The following is a 17747-nucleotide window of genomic DNA, read 5'->3' on the forward strand; positions in this document are numbered from 1 at the left end:
ACTAGCAAAGAAAGCTTATTGGCCATTTAAGACAGATCCTGCACCCATGTGACAGACTGATGGTTTATTGTTTTCCCTGCCCTAAGGTGGCAATACTGATTTAAGGAAGTGGTATGCTCTACTTTATCCACCTCACATGGAGGTTTGAGTGCCCCAGCCCTGAGGACTTGCCTCTAAGGGAACGGTGTGCATTTACTTAAGGAGCCATGTGGCCATGACTTGGGAGGACGGATCATGCTGGAAGAGAACTGGGGACCAGCTGGCGCACAAGCCTCTCAGGCACTCCCACTAGCTCGGGTGGCTGTCTTTATGATGTCATACTTTGCGTTCCTCCCACCTTAACCACTCCAGTTGGGGCGGCTTTCTTGGTGGCCCAATGTCATCTCCCGGGGCGACCCGTGCTTCTGCGAGCGTGCCCATCACTGCCAGCTCCACGCCCGAGGTCACAGTGGCCCACATTTCTGTCTCCAGTCCACCTTGGTTCAGCCACTGCGACCCATCTGAAACCAGGCGGGGTCAGAAAGCAGAAAGGGCTTGTAGTCTTCACGAAGGCAAGACGGCAGGAAAGGCCGAAGAGCCCCCAAAAGGCACTGCTGTTCCTAAGCCTGAGGCCACTACCATGGTTATGACCGCCGCTTCCACACCCACCCCAACCCCGCTCAGCACCGGCCATGGCTCTAGTCCCAGGGTGACTTCCAGGAAAGCGCCGCCGGAATAGCGGACAGCACTCTGAATCCAGAAACAACACGCCACATGTTTGGGCAAACGTTCTCCAAGGGCCCAGATAGTGGCCAGAGCAGATTACAATGAAAAATCACCATGCTGAGGTGTGGTGGTTTGTGCGTTCGCAGAGTGGGGGGGGGGGGGGTAAAATTAAAGATTCGCCTGCCTTTGGCCAGCACAACAGGGAAACAGGACGAGGTAATGGACTACATCTCCCAGGATGCAACCCAAAAGCTGTTATCTGAATGGCCAATGACCGCCAAGGGCGTGGCCAACCCTTAACCAAAGGCTTCTCCAGTGTGAGCTGGGTTGCATCGCTCCTTGAAACAGGTCTCTGCAGATATGCCCGCCATTGTTCACTGGGGCCCAGTTATTGGGTGGACTGAAGCGGGTTCTCAAATGTGCCCAGTTCCCAACCCCAGATCCACACCAACCCAGGTGTAGCACCTAGACTTGTGTTTAGACCAAGTGGACTGGGTACTCGGCAGCCTAGGGTTGGGTATTTATTCATAACAATTAGCAGCCCATACACAACACCTCTAGAGTAGAGGCTGAGTCCAAAAGACCCTGTAGCTATCTGCAGGGCATCTGCCAGCTCCATGGGTCTTGTCCTCACTGCTGCGTCTGTTCAGGCAGGTACTGCGGGGAGTATCTGAGCACAGGCTAGCCACAGGACAGCAGGCAAAGCTCTCTACCTGGAATGACTGGAAGTGCTAGACTGTCCCTTCCCTCCTGGCAGGCAAGCCGCACCTCCACAATTCAGACCACCAAGGTGAAAGCAGGGCGGACCAGGCGCTCAGGGAGCAGCAGGGTGTGCGGAGAAGGGTCAAGAGGGCCCGGGAAGAGTGGCTGGCTAAAAGACAGCGATGACCCTGAATCAGCACAAGGAGGCGGCAGTGTCTGTATCTGCAGAGCTTCCCTGAATGGGCAGACACCCAAGGCTGCACCTTCTTCACACAAAAGCTACGCCAGGGTACAGGAAACTCCACAGGAGGGCGAGAGTCCTGCCCAGGCCTGGAGCCAAGTAGGTGAAGAAAGGCTCCCTGGGCCCAGGACCCAGTGCCAAGCAAAGGGTCCCTGGTCATCACTGAGGTCGTGTAGGCAGGTGGTAAGCCCTTTCCTGGTGGAGGAATTCCCCTTTAGGGGTAAGGATGGATCTGTCTCCCCAGCAGAAACAGAGTTAGGCCAGCTCCTAAGGCTCCAGTTGGGTGTTGTGAACCTGGGGAGTGCCCTAGGCTGCAGACCTGACATTCAGGAAAAGATGGTACTCAGCTTGGTCAATTCCACCTCTCCTGCATGCACCAATAGCCCCAAACCATCTAGGTACATAGGGGCTGGGTTCATGGAGTCTGGAAAGGAGGCTGGGGCCATTGCCCCTGGGGGAGTGGGGAGCTGGGGGCACAGCCCCTAGGGTCTATGGGTGTTTCAGAGTCCCCTGAGTTTCGGGTTCAGCTGATGTACACACGGTGGAAGTCATGGGCACCAAAGGCCGCGTTGCACTTGGGGCACTTCCTCTGGCGGGCCTCGTAGCGGCCGCGCACACACTCAAAGCAGAAAACGTGGAAGCACTTGGTGAGCACGGCGTCTTTCTTGCGAGTGTTACAGCAGGGGCAGGTCAGCCGCGCCTGGACCAGACAGACAGACAGACACCATGTTTAGAGCAACCCTGACAGTGTCCACACTCTAAGCTAACACCAGGAGTTCCAGGCCAGGCCCACCCAATGGCAGATGATTCTAATTCTGACCATAACTTCTGAAAGTGGGAACCCACACGGCATGGATGAGGAGTCAGGCTCAGAGACCAAGTTTCCAGTCAGAAAGGAGCTAAGAAGGGCGGCTCACAGCTGCAGCCCCAGGACTTGGGAGGCGGAGCCTGGAGCACTGCTGTAGTCTCAAGGTCAGCCTGGGCCACACAGTAAAACCCTGCTTCAAAAACAAGAGGAAACCAACCAACCAAACCCAAAGAAAATAAACAAAACGACAAAGCAGCAGAGCAGCTGGCTCTCCTGAGGACAGGGATCAGCCTGAACTCCTCATCTCTTCCTTGTTTGCGTTTTTGGGCAAAAGCCCCAACTGGTCCGCCTCTTCTCTGTGCCTGCTAAGCCACTACTGAACATGGTAGTCATGAGAAGCATGCCGCTCTACACTCATTTAGACCTACCCCGGTGGGACCCCCAAGATCCTGCTGTGGACCTTCTCTTAGCCTAACGCCTACCTCCCAACTGCCATTAGGAGGCCCTTCCTTCAGCTCCAGTCAGCCACTTCCTTGTGTCAGCCTGCATGGCGTGTGTCTGACCTATCTGGGGTCCCAGCCAGCTAGCCCAGCTCCCTCAGATCAGTGTTTCTCACTCTCTCAGGACTCTGCCAGCCATGAGCACTGGAAAGCCTTTTCAAGCTGTCCATGTCTGCCTCTTCCTCCTGACGGCCCAACTGCCACAAAGGGATCCCTCACATTACTGACCGTCACCTCTTCACTACAGTGGCCCAGGTGATCTGACCACCCTTGTTCCACCCAAGTTCACCAAGTCCTCGGAGCCCTGCACAGGGCTCAGGTCACGCTCCTTCCTCATCTACTTCCCATCACCTCTCTCCCAACCCTTGGGTGTCACTTCTGCCTGCCACTGAAATGTTGAGATTCCAAGGGGAGAAGACAGCCCTGCTCTTCTTGAAACCGCTGCTCTCTACGCCCAGCCTTTGGCGTTGAGTGCTTTCCCAGCCTCCCACGTGGGCTCAGAGGCAGGGTGTTCTCATCGCCCTTGAAACCACTCCCCAGCCACTCGTGAGGGGTGTCCACCTAGTTTTGCCACCCAGAGCCCGAGCCTCCCTGGTGTCCCTCGTCCTTCATTCTGGCCAGGTGACCTTCCCTGAGTCCGGCAGTCCACCTCCTGAGTACCGCCTGAGCCGATCTTCCGTGTCCGTGCCTCCTTCCCTTAGCCACGTGTTCACTTCTCACTCAGCGCACTGCTCTAACGACTTCCCTGACAGCCCCCCCCCCCCACCGCAGCTCCGTTAGCCCCACATCTGACCTTGGGTGGAGCTGAGCATACAGCTTAGTGGAGAAGCATGCTCTCAGCTTGGAGAAGGCCCTAGGTGTAATCCCAGGCATCACACGCTCCTCCACCTCCCCAAACCTGACAAATAAAAACCTCTTCTCTGCTTACAGGCTACCAAGCCTGCCCCACAGCCTTCAGGTTCTGCTGATGCTCCTCACCCATCTCTCCTCCGACCACATGGCTCATCCTGGGGCCTTTCCCTTCTCATAAGCTCTCTCATCCCCGTTCTTCAAGCTTGGGTGACAGGGCTACTCTGGAGACTTCCCTTGGGTAAGTCCTCCCTGTCTCCGACGTCTGCATCACATTCCTTATCACTGAGATGGCAGCATTACTATAAATTAACTGCTGGGGACAGGGTGCAATCCCTCTCCTGCCACATGGCATATATACAACCAATGCTTGGCCAGTCTGACTCCACAATCAGGGCCTTCTGCTCTCCTGTCTGATTGTTGAGCCCCAGAGACTAGCCAACCCCCACCAGCAGTCACCACATCCCACCTTGTACTCCTTGATCTCCTCCTGCAGGATCTCATCAGCATCTGCATAAACCTCCACCTTCCTCTGTTTCTCCAGTTTGCGCCGCAGCCGGGAAATGTCCTCCTGGAGCAGCAGAAGCCAGGCTAAGAAAGTGCATGCCTGCATGCCTCCCGCACCGTGACTACGGGCCCTCCCCAGGCACATACCTGAGCCCTCTTGAGATTGAAGCTCTCTTTCTCGCGGGCAGCCCGGCTCTCTGCCAGGCACGGCTGGATCTCTCGAAGCCGAGTCTGCACATGTTCCAGCTGCACCTTCAGGTCCTCAGCCAGCTGGGCTGCTTCTACAGCCTGAGGTGGGGGGAACAGGAAGGAGAAGACTGTATGCCCAAGCTTGGGGGCCAGAGTCCACAGATGACCCTGCCTTGTGGTGCTCGGCCTCATTTCTTCCTACTCTTTTCAACACAGCATCTTACTACAGTAGAGTGCTCCCTCTGGTCTTTGAGCCTCCTCCAGGCTCTTGTCTCTGTTGCTATCAACTCTGACATACTCACTCTCCCTTGGGACTCAGCTCTGAAATCACGTCCCCAAGGAGCGCTATTATTCTTTCACACAGTCTTAGTTTCCTTACTCAGACTGTCTGAACCAAGTGTAGTGGCAGGTAGTTGTTACTCCAGCAGTTTGGAGGTTGAGGCAGGAGGATCACTGAGAGCTCCAGGCCAGCCTCGAATACATTAAGAACTTGTTTTAAAAAGAAAAAGAGCCTGGTGTGGTGGTGCATGCCTTTAATGCCAGCACTTGGGGGGCAGAGGCAGGTTCTCTGAATTCAAGGCCAGCCTGGTCTCCAGAGTGAGCTCGACAAGAGCCAGGACTAACTACATAGAGAGATTATGTCTCAAAATCAAATGAACAAAGACAGACAAAGAGAAAAATGTGAGGGGTGAGCAGCATTACTTCTTTGTGGGATTACTGGTAGGGAGGTAGGGCTCACCCAGTGTTGGTGAGCACAAAGCCTGACATGTAACAGGGACATGAAATCCTGTTTTACACAAATGAATTCACCAGAAGACAATACCCCACTAGTTATGAAATCAATATTAATCTTGTCTTTTAAAAATTCTTTTTAATAGTTTATTTCTATTTTATGTACACTGGTGTTCTGCCTGCATTCATGTCTATGTAAGGGTGGTGGACCCTCACAGACAGGTGTGGGATGCCATATGGGTGCTGACAATTGAACCCGGGTCCTCTGAAGAGCGGCCATCTTCACACGGAGCCATCTCTCCAATTAATCCTCTATCTCAATCCACCTTTCAAACAAGGTCTCTAAAAATCACAGCCCAAGTTGGCCTCAGACTCGCTGTGTGGCTGAGGATGACCTCGACTTCTTGATCCCCCGCTGACCTTTCCAGGGCTGAGTTTGTAGGCCAGTTTATACAGTACTAGAAACTGAACCCAGGGTCTGATGTCTGCTAGGAAAGCAGTCTGCCACTGAGCGACATCATCAGCCCAGTTTTCTTAGGTTTCATATAAAGCCTGTACTCTCAGCACCTGGGAGCCTGAAGCAAAAAAATCAAGAGTTCAAGCTGGAGATGGCTCAGTGGTTAAGAACACTTGCAGTTCTAGCAGAGGATCTGGTTTCAGTTCCCAGCACCCACATGGTGGCTCACAGCCACCTATAACTCCAGTTCAAGGGTATCTGATGCGTCTTCTGGCCTCTTAAGGGCACCAGGCAAGCTTGTGGTACAAAGACATACAAGCAGGCAAAAACATCCATGCGCATAAATTAAAACCAGTAAGTCTAAAAAAGTGGCCATGGTGATGCATGTCTCTGACCTCAGTGCTCGGGAGGCTGACCTCTGAGTCTGAGGCCAAAGGCCACAGGCCAGCTTGATCTACATAACACTTCCAGGACAGCAGGCGCTAAACAGAGAGACCATGTCACTAGACAAACAGACACACACAAAGAGTTCAAATCTATCATGATCCCCACAGTGAGAAAACAAAAGCAAGCCAACTCTCAAGAAACCGCTATAGGGCTGAAGGGATGCCCTGGCTGCTGAAGTGCTAAGTATGAGGACCCGGGTTTGATTCCCAGAACCCACATTAAAAAAAGAAAAAAAGAGGGGCTGGAGAGATGGCCCAGCAGTTAAGAGCACTGGCTGTTCTTCCAGAGGACCTGGGTTCAATTCCCAGCACCCACATGGTGGTTCACAACTGTCTGTAACTCCAAGACCTGACACTCTCACAAGATATACATGCAGGCAAAATACCAATGCACATAAAATAAAAATAAATAAATCATTTAAAAAAGAAAGAAGAAAACGACTACCACCCTATCTATTTGAAGTTACCCAGTGACTTTTAATTATTATTTATTTATTTGATTTTTCGAGACAGAGTTTCTCTGTGTAACAGCCCTGTCTGTGCTGGAACTCACTTTTGTAGACCAGGCTGGCCTCAACCTCAAATTTTTTTTTTTAAATGACTCTATTGGGTGTATGTGTGTGGGCATACATGGCATGCCACACCCATGGAAGTCGTCACAGGGCAACTTGTGAGAGTTAGTTCTCTCCTTCCAAATAGATCCCAGGGATCCAACTTGGGTCATCAGGGTTAGAGGCAAGTGCCTCTACTCAACTGAGCCATTTTGCATGCACAAATGAGTGGTTCTAGCCCAGTATTCAGGAACTTGGCATGGATCTCAATCCCAGCTTTATTTGTTCCTGAACAAGTCAACTGACATTCCCTAAGCTTCAGATCCCTCAGTTATGAAACAGGGTGGGCTAAAGAGACTCACTGCTTAGAGCACTGGCTGCTCTTGCCGAGGACCCGAGTTTGGTTCCCAGCACCCACCTGGCAGCTTACACTTGTCTATAACCAGCTCTACCAGATGCAACACCATCTTCTGGTCTCCTGAACACACATGCACACAGACATACACATTAATTAAAAACAAAAAACTCCCACAGACAAAAACAGTAATCCTGGTAGGATTACTGTTAAGTTTAAAACAGCACCAAAAGAAGCTGGGGAGTTGGTTTAGCGGGTGAAGGACAGGCAATGCGAACGTGAGGCCAAATGTACTGTACTGGACCCCAGATGACCCATGGAAAAAGCGAGGACTGGCAGTGCATGTCTGTAACCCAGTGGAGAGGGGCAAAGCCCAGGGATTCACTCACTAGCCAGCTTGCCTAGCTAGAACGGAAAGTTCAGTGAGAAACCCTGTTTCAAAACCAAGGCTGAGAAGCAACTATGGATGATATCCTGATTACAATCCCTGTTCTTCAACCCTACCTTCATGGGAGAGAAAAAGAGATGGGGAGAGAGGGAGAGAGAGGGAGAGGGAGACACACACACACACACACACACACACACACACACACACAAATAAAATGGGATTAATCATGCCTGAGTACAAGGCCTGATAAATAGTAAACATATACTTGTGAGCTATCCAGGAAGCAGAGCCCAGCTTCACCCTGGGTCACCTGGGTCAGGATTGCCAGGCAGAGCTAGCGGGAAAGACATGAACCAATCATACACGTGCCATGCCCAAAGGCCCAGCCTTACCTTCCTCTTATTAAGCTCCAGGGCCTGGCTTCGCAGCGTCAGCTCCTTCTCCACACCCCCAAGGCTGCCTTGCAGAGCACGCTCCTTTTCCTCAAGCTTCTGCACTGTCAACAGCTGGGCATCCACCTGAGGACGGGAGGCCTCAGTACTGGGGTGCAGCCTCTGCAGCTTCACCCACAGGCGTCACACCACAGCTGCCGTACCTGAGACTTGAGGCCAAGAACCTGCTCGCCCAGTTCATCCTTCTCCTCTCGGAGCAGCTTGTGAATCTGGTTGGCTTTGATCCGCTCCGACATGAGCTTAAAGTTGGCGTCGTCCTTTTCCCGCAACTGCTGCAGCAGCCGCCCATTTTGCTCCTGCATGTCTTCAAAAGCCTGGCCTGTCACATCCATCTCTGACAGCAGGGCCTCCTCCTCCTGCAAGTGGGAAGGGAAGACAGGAAGTGGTAGATAAACAAGTTCACTGTTGGGGAACTCCCAAGAAAACAGCATGTGCCCAGACCATCAAAATGCCCCGCGCTAAAGGCACGTGACAGAGGGCTAAGGGAATCCCAGCACTTAGAAGCAAGGAGACCACAGGGCATTTCACCTGCTTGGTGGCACCCAGTTTGCGCTGCAGGTGTTCAATCTGCTCCTCTGCCTGCCGGATTCGTCGCAGGGCATCTTCATCAGCAATCTTCTTGCTTTCTCTTCGATCTCTTTCCTCCAGTTCTCGGATGCGGCTCCGAAGCTCATCCACCTGCATCCATGGGAGGGAAGCCCTCAAACACTGGTCCACACAGCAACACCACTACTAGCTTGCTTCGCATAGTGAGAGAAGAAGAAGAGAAGCTGACCCACGGCTCTGAAGCCCTGGGCGAGACTCTGCATGCCCCCCCCCCCGTGCCCTCACCTCAGCCTTGGCCTTCCGTTCAGCTGCCATGAGCTGCACCTTATCCCGCTGCTCCTTGGGTGCTGACTTGTACATGTCCAGCAGCAGCTTCATCTCCTTCTGGCTCTCCTGGGCCTTCCTAGAGAAGGGTACAGGAGGGGCTCTTAGTAAGAAGAGCTGAACGCTACTTGACAGGGAGGGAGAGCGACATGGCCTCACTTGAGCTCTGCTCGGAGACCCTTGAGCAGCTCTGACTCCTTCCTCTTGGCTTCCTCCACCTTGGCCTTTTCTCGATCAGTCCTCGAGAGAGCTGAGGCTACGGGTGGAGGCCCCAGGCTGGGCCCTTCCCGTTCCCGAAGTTCTCGCTTGGGTCTGGCCTCAGGTTCTCGGCCCCGAGGGGGCAAGCCCTGGGTCCCAGGGGTCAGGGCCTGGGCATCATCTTCAGAGGAGACCAGCTCCTCCTTCTTTACTGAAGACGCAGCGGAGATGGTTCCAGGCACTGAAGCCATCTCCTTTTTGCTGTCGGGGGTACCTCCAGGGCCTGGCCCACCATCTTCTTTCCCTGGGGCTAGGGCATTGAGGCCAGAGTCGTCTGGGTGGTTCAGGCTGGGAATGCAGTGGGAAGAGCCACTGGCTTGGGCCCGGAGCTGTAAAGATGGAGGAAAATAGGAACGAGGTGAGCCACTGCTCACTAAGATCTCTCGAAGGCTTTTCCCAGGCAGCTCCCTCTTCTCACTTTGCCAATCTCAGCCTGTACTTCTCGGAGTTTACGTTTATATCGCTGGGCATCCCCTTTTAGCTGGTGGTTGTGATTCTGGAGACTGCTAATCAGGTGGCGCATCTCGCGGTTGATGGGCCCTGGGAAAGAAAGTGGATACGTAGGACAGTCTCTTCCCAACTCTCCTACTCCCCAGAGGGGAGAGAAGCCGAGCAGAGCCAACACTCCCATTATACAGAGGGGGAAATAAAGCCTCAGAGAGGCTGGACACATGGCCCGGTGGTTAAGAGCATTGGTTGCTCTTGCAGAGGACTCAGAATCAATTCCCAGCACCCACATGGTAGCTTACAACTGTCTGTAACTCCAGTTCCAGGGGATCCAGTGCCTTCTGGCCTCTGTGAGCACCAGGCACACATGCATGAGGTACACAGACATACATGCATGCAAGCAAAATACTTATACACATAAACATCAGTCTCTTTAACCGGTGAAGTCTATGTGTAAGTGTTTTACTTACATGTATGTCTGTGTAGTGTAGTGTCCCCACAGGCCAGAAAAGGGTCTTGGATCACGGAGAATTGTGGGTACTGGAATCAAATCTGAGTCCTCTGGAAGAGCAGTCAGTGTTCTTCTCTCCCCGTCCCCCCACCCCCCAGAGGGTTTCTCTGTGTAGCCCTAGCTGTCCTGGAACTCGCTCTGTAGACCAAGCTGGCCTCGAACTCAGAGATCTGCCTGCCTCTGCCTCCTGAGTGCTGGGATTGAAGGTGGGGGCATCATGCTCGGTTCCTGCTTCACTTATTTTATTTTTCCTTCACTGTCTATCACCCCTCTACTGGACTCACTCCACAGTAGCAGAGATTCTTTGTTTATTGACAAAACCCTAAAACCTAGAACTGAGTGTGGCTCATGGGGAGTACTCAATAAACCTTTGTGAACAAATCTCTGAGAGAGAGGTCAGCAGAGCTCACAGGCGTCACCGGCTCAGCGACCCATCCCAGCTGCTAACAGCACTGGGAGTGGTACAGGTAGTGTGTACCGCCTTTTTTTCTGTGGGGACTGGGGCTCTGAGAAACGCTCAAGCTATTTGCTCTAGATAAACAGCCGAAAGGTTCAGGATTCCCTCCACCCAAGCCCACCACGTACCAGCCTGCTCGTTGGCCGCAAGGTTCTGTTCAAACTCAATGCGCAGCATCTCATACTCCTTGCGTACCTGGGCCAGGGTATCCTCCAACTGGATAACTTCTGTGCGCAATTTTTTCTGCAGCCCCAATTCATCACTCTGTGGGTTGAGGCATTAAAAACATGCAGCCTATGAAAATCCTACCCTCATACTAATGAAAAGACCTAGTTTTTGCTTATAAAGAAATAAAGCTGTCAGGTGGTGGTGACACATGCCTTCAATCCCAGCACTTGGGAGGCAGAAGCAGGCAGATCTCTGAGTTCAAGGACAGCCTGGTCTACAGAGTTCCAGGACAGTCAGGGATACACAGAGAAATTCTGTCTCAAAAAGAAAAAAAGAAATAAAGCCAGCACTGGTTACTTAATCTCATGTCTCTCAGAAAAAAAAAAGGACTCTAGTGAATGAATGTAAGACCGATAAATACACCAAGCATTATGGTATATGCCTTTCATACCAGCACTCAGGAAGCAATGGCTTATGGATGTCTTGCATGGGAGGCCAGCCTGATCTATGTAGTTAGTGAGTCCCAGGCCACCCAAGGCTATATATTGACACCTTGATAAAGAGATGGCTCAGCAGTTAGAGCGCTGGTTGCTCTTCCAAAGGACCTGTGTTTGGTTTTCAATCCACACATGGCAGCTCACAACCCTCTATAACGCTAGTCCCGGGGGATGCAATACCCTCTTCTGGTCTCTGCAGGCACTAGGCAAACTGCTGCACATACATATATGCAAGCAAAACACTTATACCTAAAAATAAAACTGTAAAAAAGGAGGAGGCATTGGAGAGATGGCTCAGTTGTTAAGAGTACTGGCTGCTCTTACAGAGGACCCAGGTTCAATTCCCAGGACCTACATGGTGGCTCACAACCATCTGTTAACTCCAGTTCCCGGGGATCTGATGCCCTTTTCTGGCTTCAGAGGAAACCAGGCACACATGTGGTGTACACATCAACATGCAGGCAAACATCCATATATGTAAAAACTTTAAATGATACATACACACACATATGTAACGTGCTTGGTTGGTTTTGTTTGGTTGGTTTTGTTTTTTAAATAAGAAGACATGTATGCAATCCTTATTCCACGTCCTGAAATATTCGACACTAATATTTCTTTTTGGATATCCAGCTCTATTTCTTCTAATGTTAACATGATTAAAAACTAATAGGAATAAACTGAAATTCATTCCCATTGCCATGCAGAGTTGCTGTTTTGCTCCCCAGAAAATGTGGGTAGAAACTGGACTCTGGAGGCTTTCCTTGTTATGTTCACTGCTTCACTTAGAGAAAATGTAAAATTTGACTGGAGACAAGTAACTGTAAATGCCATTACCAGAAAACATCCGAGTCATTAACACTGGGACTTCTGGAGAGAGAGCAGCCGAAGGGGCTCAGAACAAGCTCTGTCTATGTGTGGTCTTGGATCCAGTTAATACGCACAAGCAGAAAACTATGTTTCCAGGGTGCACCTGCCCTAATGCAAACTACTTTCTACCAGAACCAGATGCATGAAAAACAGAAAACAAAACCAGCTCCTTCCTGCAGCCATTAAAGCAGTTTGTGTTTAAATGGGCTTGTATTTTACTGTGTTACTTCACATCGGATTATTAAAGACACAGTAAAGGCGGCGGCCGCGGCAGCGGTTCATGCTTTTCATCGAACATAATCGTACACTCAGGAGGCAGAGGCAGGAGGATCTCATGAGTTTGTTCTTTGAGCCCAGGTCTTACAGAACATTTATGGTTATTATAATGGTACTTAAAAAAATATTTTGTAAAATAACGGAGTTAATGATTAAAATTGGAAGAAAAACAAAGATATACATCCCCCAGTCTCACCCCTGGCCAAGGAAGATTCTAGGCCCAAAGGACTCTTTTTTTTTTTTGATACAGGGTTTCTCTGTGTAGCTTTGTGCCTTTCCTGTAACTCACTTTGGAGACCAGGATGGCCTCGAACTCACAGAGATCTGCCTGCCTCTGCCTCCCAAGTGCTGGGATTAAAGGCGTGCGCCACCACAAAGGACTCTTAACAGATTCATAAGGACCCACGGGAGCTCAGGAATGTCCCAACCCTACAGGTCTAGTCCTCACCCCAGACCCAACTATTCCAACACCATACCTCCATATGCTCAATGTGTCTCAAGTGGGAGTTCTTGGAGGCCAGCAGCAGCCCCCTGGCCTCATCCAGCTGGGTCTTCACTTGCAAAGACTCATTGTAGAGCAGGGAAAACTGAGCCTGTAGCATGCGGTACTCCCCTGTCTCACGAACTACCTCCTCAGGAAGGCTCCGCAGGGCCACCTGGCGAGGAAGGCGTCCAGAAGGGTCCGATTAGCGCCAGGATCTGCGGCTCAGTCCAGGCCTCCCAGTCTCAACCACAGCCTACCTTGAGCCGTTCGTTGGTCCGGACAGCCCCCTGAAGCTCGGCCTGAAGCTTCTCTAGTTCCGCCATGCGGCTATTGGCCAGTTCCTGATTTTCTTCCAGCTCTGCATTCAACATCTCAAACTAAGGAGTGGAAGGGGCTGTGGTAGGCAAGACCAGGACGGGCAGTATGTCCCCCACAATCCCCATGCATTCCTCCCAGGCTCCCCTGTGCTGAGCACTGACAGAGGCAAACCAAGGGTTTGCCAAAGGCTCTGGGGAAATGGAGAAAATCAGCCCTGTACGGGATATCTTTCCTGTACTTTTTCTTTATGCTACTCATTACCAACTTATGTACTATTTATTACTTGTATGTTCCCCCGAATAGAACCTAACTTCCATGGGAGCTTTATTGCTCCCTCATACGAAACAGAGTTGGAGTTCATTAAGAAACCGATTAGAAGTATGGCAGTTCAAAGCCTATAATCTCAGCACTTGGGAGACAAAAGCAAAAGGATCAGTCACCCTCAGCTACACAGCAAGTTCCAGGCCAGCCTGGCCTATATCATGAGATCCTGCCTCAAAATCAAAGGAGCAAAACATAAAGTCTGTGCAAACACAGACTGAAGTCCAGCGTCAAGGCGGAGGGAGATGCTCAAGAGGACCGAGCATGCTCAAATATGCACAACGGCTTCTCAAGACAAAGTCAAGTCAAGCTCCGGCTGTCACCGGTGCTCTCTAGTCGCCTAGCTCCTAGCACTTAACTCCTGAAATTGTTTAATAACTAAGTATGTAAGTGAATGAAAGAAAAAGGTGCAGCAGGGAACAGTCTCGGACACAGATGCTTGCCCTCAGGGAAGGTCCAAGGCTGGACTGGAGGAATGCTGCGCTCACCTTCTGCATGCTAAGTGTGATCTGGCCTCCCTGAAAGCCCGAGGAACTCCCAGACACATAGTAGCCAGAGTTGAGCTGCAGAGAAAACAGACACAAAGCATGTGAGGGGCGGAAGTCAGAGTTCCAGAGTTCTCCATTTGGCTCCATCCGCTCGCGCACCTGCTCCAAGGCCTCTGCCAGGTGCTTATTGAGCTTCTGTTCTCGCTTGCGCAGCTTCTCAATGTCCCACTGGAGGTCCTCCACTGTCGTCTCCATCTCCAGGACCTTGGTCTCTGTTGATGTCACTTTATCTTGGAGCTCCGAGTACTGGAGGCAATGGAAAGTGGCTTGGTTTCCTGAGACCCTTAGGTGGCAAACCAAACCCTGCCCTGGTTCTAACTGCATCCAGAAGCCCCTGATCCCCACCTCCAATGAGATGCGGTGATGCTTCTCCTGCAGCTGGGTGGCCAAGTCCTGGAGTCGACGGTTCTCTCTGCCCAGCTCCCGGGTGCGCACCCGAGCCACCTCCCCAGGGGCTTCACTGTCCCCTAGGAATGCAGAGCCCAGGTTGAGAGTCAAGCCCTGGATAATCCATCCCGGAGTTTCCGCGCTGAGTGTGGTGCCCCAGCTGTCTCAGCAAAGCTAGCTCAGGAATAACTGCTGGGCTGACACTAGGTAGGGGGGCTGACGATAGGAGAGAGAAGCCTGCTGTCACAAAAAGCTTGGGTACTTGCCTCTTGGAACAGTGGATAACAGGCACCTTTGAGGTTTGTACAGTGTTTCAGAGAGCCCTCTCACTCGAGAGGTCTGACCCTACCAGAGACAACAGTTCCTCCAGTCATCTCTCTGGGGTCCCACTTCAGGGTCAAAGGTGAAATCCCCATCTGGAACTCAGTGGTTCCAACAAGAACAAGGCTGACTGTTCATTGGGAACTCTGTCCTCAAGGAATTACTGAGATCAGGGAGGGGACTCCTAGGCTGCGGGTGGGGACGGACTTCTCTAGGACAGTGTCTGCAGAACTAACCCCGGCTGTAGACGCGCTGACAGAGTTCTTCCACCTGCCGCTGGAGGCGGTCCGAGGCCTCCACCACCCGAGACACGGCAGCCTTGGAGAACTCCATCCGTCCCTGCAGCTGCAGCTCCACCTCCTCGTTGCTGCTGGCCCCCAGCGCCACCACAAAGGCCAGGGCTGGCTCACTGAGAGGGGTTCGAAACTGCATTGGCATGGGTTCTGGAAGGGACAGAGAACCCCCATAATAAAGGGAATAAAAGCAGCAGTGACCATCAAACTGTACCATGTTCCAAAGTGAGCTCTTCAATCTCAAGAGCTAATTAATACAGCCCGCAGTGTACTCTTGTCCTATCTTAACAGGGAGATACCTAAAATTTAAATAACTAATTTCCTTTCTTTTCTGAGACAAAACAGGATCTTATTTGGCCTCATTCAAGCACACAGAGATCCACCTGCTTTTGAGCCCCCAGGGCTGGAATTAAAGGCGTGCGCCACCATGTCTAACAATAGTTAATTTTCTTAAGGATCAGCAACATCACATCCTCAGAGAAGGCTCCTCTGCCTTCTCAATCTAAAGTAGAACCCAGCCTCCTACCACATTTATTCCTCTTCAGCAGCCCCAATTCTTTTTACTTACTATGGTTATATAGTTTCCTTTATGGCAAGAATATATTTCTTTCTGTTTATTTTGATCCCTCTATGTCTAGAATAAACCCATAATTACTACTGAGTATTCCTTTTCTTTCTTTTTAATTTTTACACCTGTGATCTGTTTAAGATTGCCAAAGACTCAAGTCCAGTTCAGTTTTGTTTTGTTTTTTAACAACAGAGGCTGGGCAGTGGTAGTGCAAGCCTTTAATTCTAGCACTCAGGAGGCAGGAGGATCTCTGAGTTTGAGGCCAACCTGGTCTATAGATGGAGTGCCAGGACAGCCAGGGTGACATAGACCTTGCTTCAAAAGACCATAACTGAATAAATAATTAGAAAAAAATAGGGATCTACCTGCTTCTACTTCTCGAGTGCTGGGATTATGAAGATCCAGTTAGAGTCTAAAACTTTGTTGTTACTCATCATTTAATTTTTTTTTTTTTTTTTGGTTTTTCGAGACAGGGTTTCTCTGTGTAGCTTTGCGCCTTTTCTGGGACTCACTTGGTAGCCCAGGCTGGCCTCGAACTCACAGAGATCCGCCTGGCTCTGCCTCCCGAGTGCTGGGATTAAAGGCGTGCGCCACCACCGCCCGGCTATCATTTAATTTTTTTAATTGTTTTTGAGACAGAGTCTCACCATGTAGCTAAGTAGCCATGGCTGACCTATAACTCTAGGAGAGAACCACCAGCTTCTGCCTCCTGAGTGCTGGGATTAAAGGTGTGCACCACCACAGCTGGCATGAAATCAACTTTAAACAGCTGTGGGTGGGGTGGACATTTCAGCAGATCAACATCAAAGCCACCTCCTTCTCCAGACTTTTCCCAGAAATTAAGGACCCCAGGGCTCTGGTCCTACCCCTCAGATCTGATGTCCCTGGGTCTGTTCGAGGGATAACATCACGGGTTAGCCCCTCCTGGAACCCAGCTGCCTCTGTTCCCGAAGACAGCTCTCTCTGGCGCTCATGGCATCGGAGAAGGGCTTCTACGGTTTCATCCAGCTGAAAGAAGAAAGAACCAAAGAGGTTATGAATGCCTCAGTGCCTTTTCCAGCAGGGCGGTCTTCGGGCATCCACCTGGGCCCAGTAGCGGTTGACAATGAGGAGCGTGGCGTCATCAGTGGCCTGCCTCTTTTCCAGTTTCTCAATCCTCTCCCGGAGCTCATCCTCACAAGCTTGCCGCTGCTCCAGCCGCTCCGCCAGCTTCTTGTTCTTGAACTGCAGGACCTTGGAATCCATCTCCTCCTACCAGGGGGAAGAGACGGCAGGAGTGTCAGGCAGTGAGCCATCACAGAGACAAGGGAGGGCGACTAGATTAAAGGGGAGCGGTATACTAAGGCTAGCTACCAGTGAAATCCAAAGACTCAGACATATACAGAGAGCTTCACATTCTGTTTCTACCACTATCTTTTTCCTAACAAGTTTTTTAACAAATCGCACGACTTATGGGAACATATTTATGTATGAGTAGGAGAGAACGACTCTACAAAGTTGTCCTCTGATCACACGTGTGCCATGCCCCCCCCCCCGCCCCGATGTGTGTGTACACACACACACACGTGCACACACAAGATTCTGAACGCTTTGGGCTGAGGCCAAACATGACTTTAGCAAAAGCCCACCAACCGTGGAAGAGATGCCCCCAAGACGAATGGGCTCGATTAGAGTGGTCGTGGTCTTCTCCTCGCGGGTCAGCTTCTTCTCTGGGGGTCCTGAGCCCCCGTCGCCGGCGGCGCGCTTATTGCTGAGGCCAGACATAGCGGCGGCGGCGGCGGGGCAGCTCCGGGCTCTCCGGGGCCGTCAGGCGGGCGGAGGCGGCACTTCCGTCACCTGCGGGGAACAGAGGGCAGAGCTGTGGACGCGCCCGGGGCTCCGGAGCCCCGAGCGCCCCGCGGGGCTCGCCAGCCGGACCCCGCCCCCGCTGGCCCGGGTCCGCACCCACGGTAGGGTCAGCCGAGCGCCACCATCTTGGACTTCACCGGACGTCACCGGCCGCCAGACGCACAGCGCAGGCGTCAGAGCCGCTCCGGATGTGGCGAAACTTATTTCCTGTTTCTATTGGTGGCTCTTGGTTCCGCCTCTTGAGTCTTCCAGTTTTTTTCGCGATCGACTGTATGTCTCTCAATGATTGGCCAGCAGGCTGTTCCCATAGTTACCGACACCGCAGTGGCCCTGTGCAGCCTAGCAGGTGAAGAGGTGGATCTGCAGCCGGAGACTTTACTGCTATTGAGAGACCCGGTTCACGACCACCTGTAACTCCCGATCGCC

At 51.7% G+C, this 17747-nt stretch overlaps 1 protein-coding gene across 1 annotated transcript; it reads right to left on the minus strand.

Annotated features, from left to right (window-relative positions):
* Nucleotides 1-1201: 1201 nt before the first annotated feature.
* On the minus strand, nucleotides 1202-17521 carry Rnf40 (ring finger protein 40). Its single transcript, XM_028885589.2, has 20 exons — nucleotides 17418-17521; nucleotides 17106-17309; nucleotides 16557-16724; nucleotides 16340-16481; nucleotides 14849-15055; nucleotides 14250-14371; nucleotides 14004-14150; nucleotides 13845-13919; nucleotides 12975-13094; nucleotides 12710-12889; nucleotides 10554-10689; nucleotides 9429-9550; nucleotides 8912-9339; nucleotides 8714-8831; nucleotides 8411-8560; nucleotides 8026-8238; nucleotides 7823-7948; nucleotides 4460-4600; nucleotides 4275-4376; nucleotides 1202-2348 (listed from the first exon to the last, which is right to left on the minus strand). Exons 2-20 carry the CDS (start codon nucleotides 17235-17237, stop codon nucleotides 2172-2174), a joined length of 3006 nt encoding a protein of 1001 aa, XP_028741422.1. The 5' UTR covers nucleotides 17238-17309; nucleotides 17418-17521; the 3' UTR covers nucleotides 1202-2171.
* Between the last annotated feature and the right edge of the window lie 226 nt (nucleotides 17522-17747).

The sequence above is a fragment of the Peromyscus leucopus genome, chromosome 1, assembly GCF_004664715.2.
Source record: "Peromyscus leucopus breed LL Stock chromosome 1, UCI_PerLeu_2.1, whole genome shotgun sequence".
Lineage (NCBI taxonomy): Eukaryota > Metazoa > Chordata > Mammalia > Rodentia > Cricetidae > Peromyscus > Peromyscus leucopus.

Coding starts and splice junctions, on each gene's coding strand:
- Rnf40 (XM_028885589.2), bottom strand. CDS start 17,237: ATGTCTGGCCTCAGCAATAAGCGCGCCGCCGGCGACGGGGGCTCAGGA. Junction 8,832..8,911: donor GGTCTCCGAGCAGAGCTCAA/GTGAGGCCATGT, acceptor ACCCTTCTCTAG/GAAGGCCCAGGAGAGCCAGA. Junction 8,561..8,713: donor AACGGAAGGCCAAGGCTGAG/GTGAGGGCACGG, acceptor CCATGGATGCAG/GTGGATGAGCTTCGGAGCCG.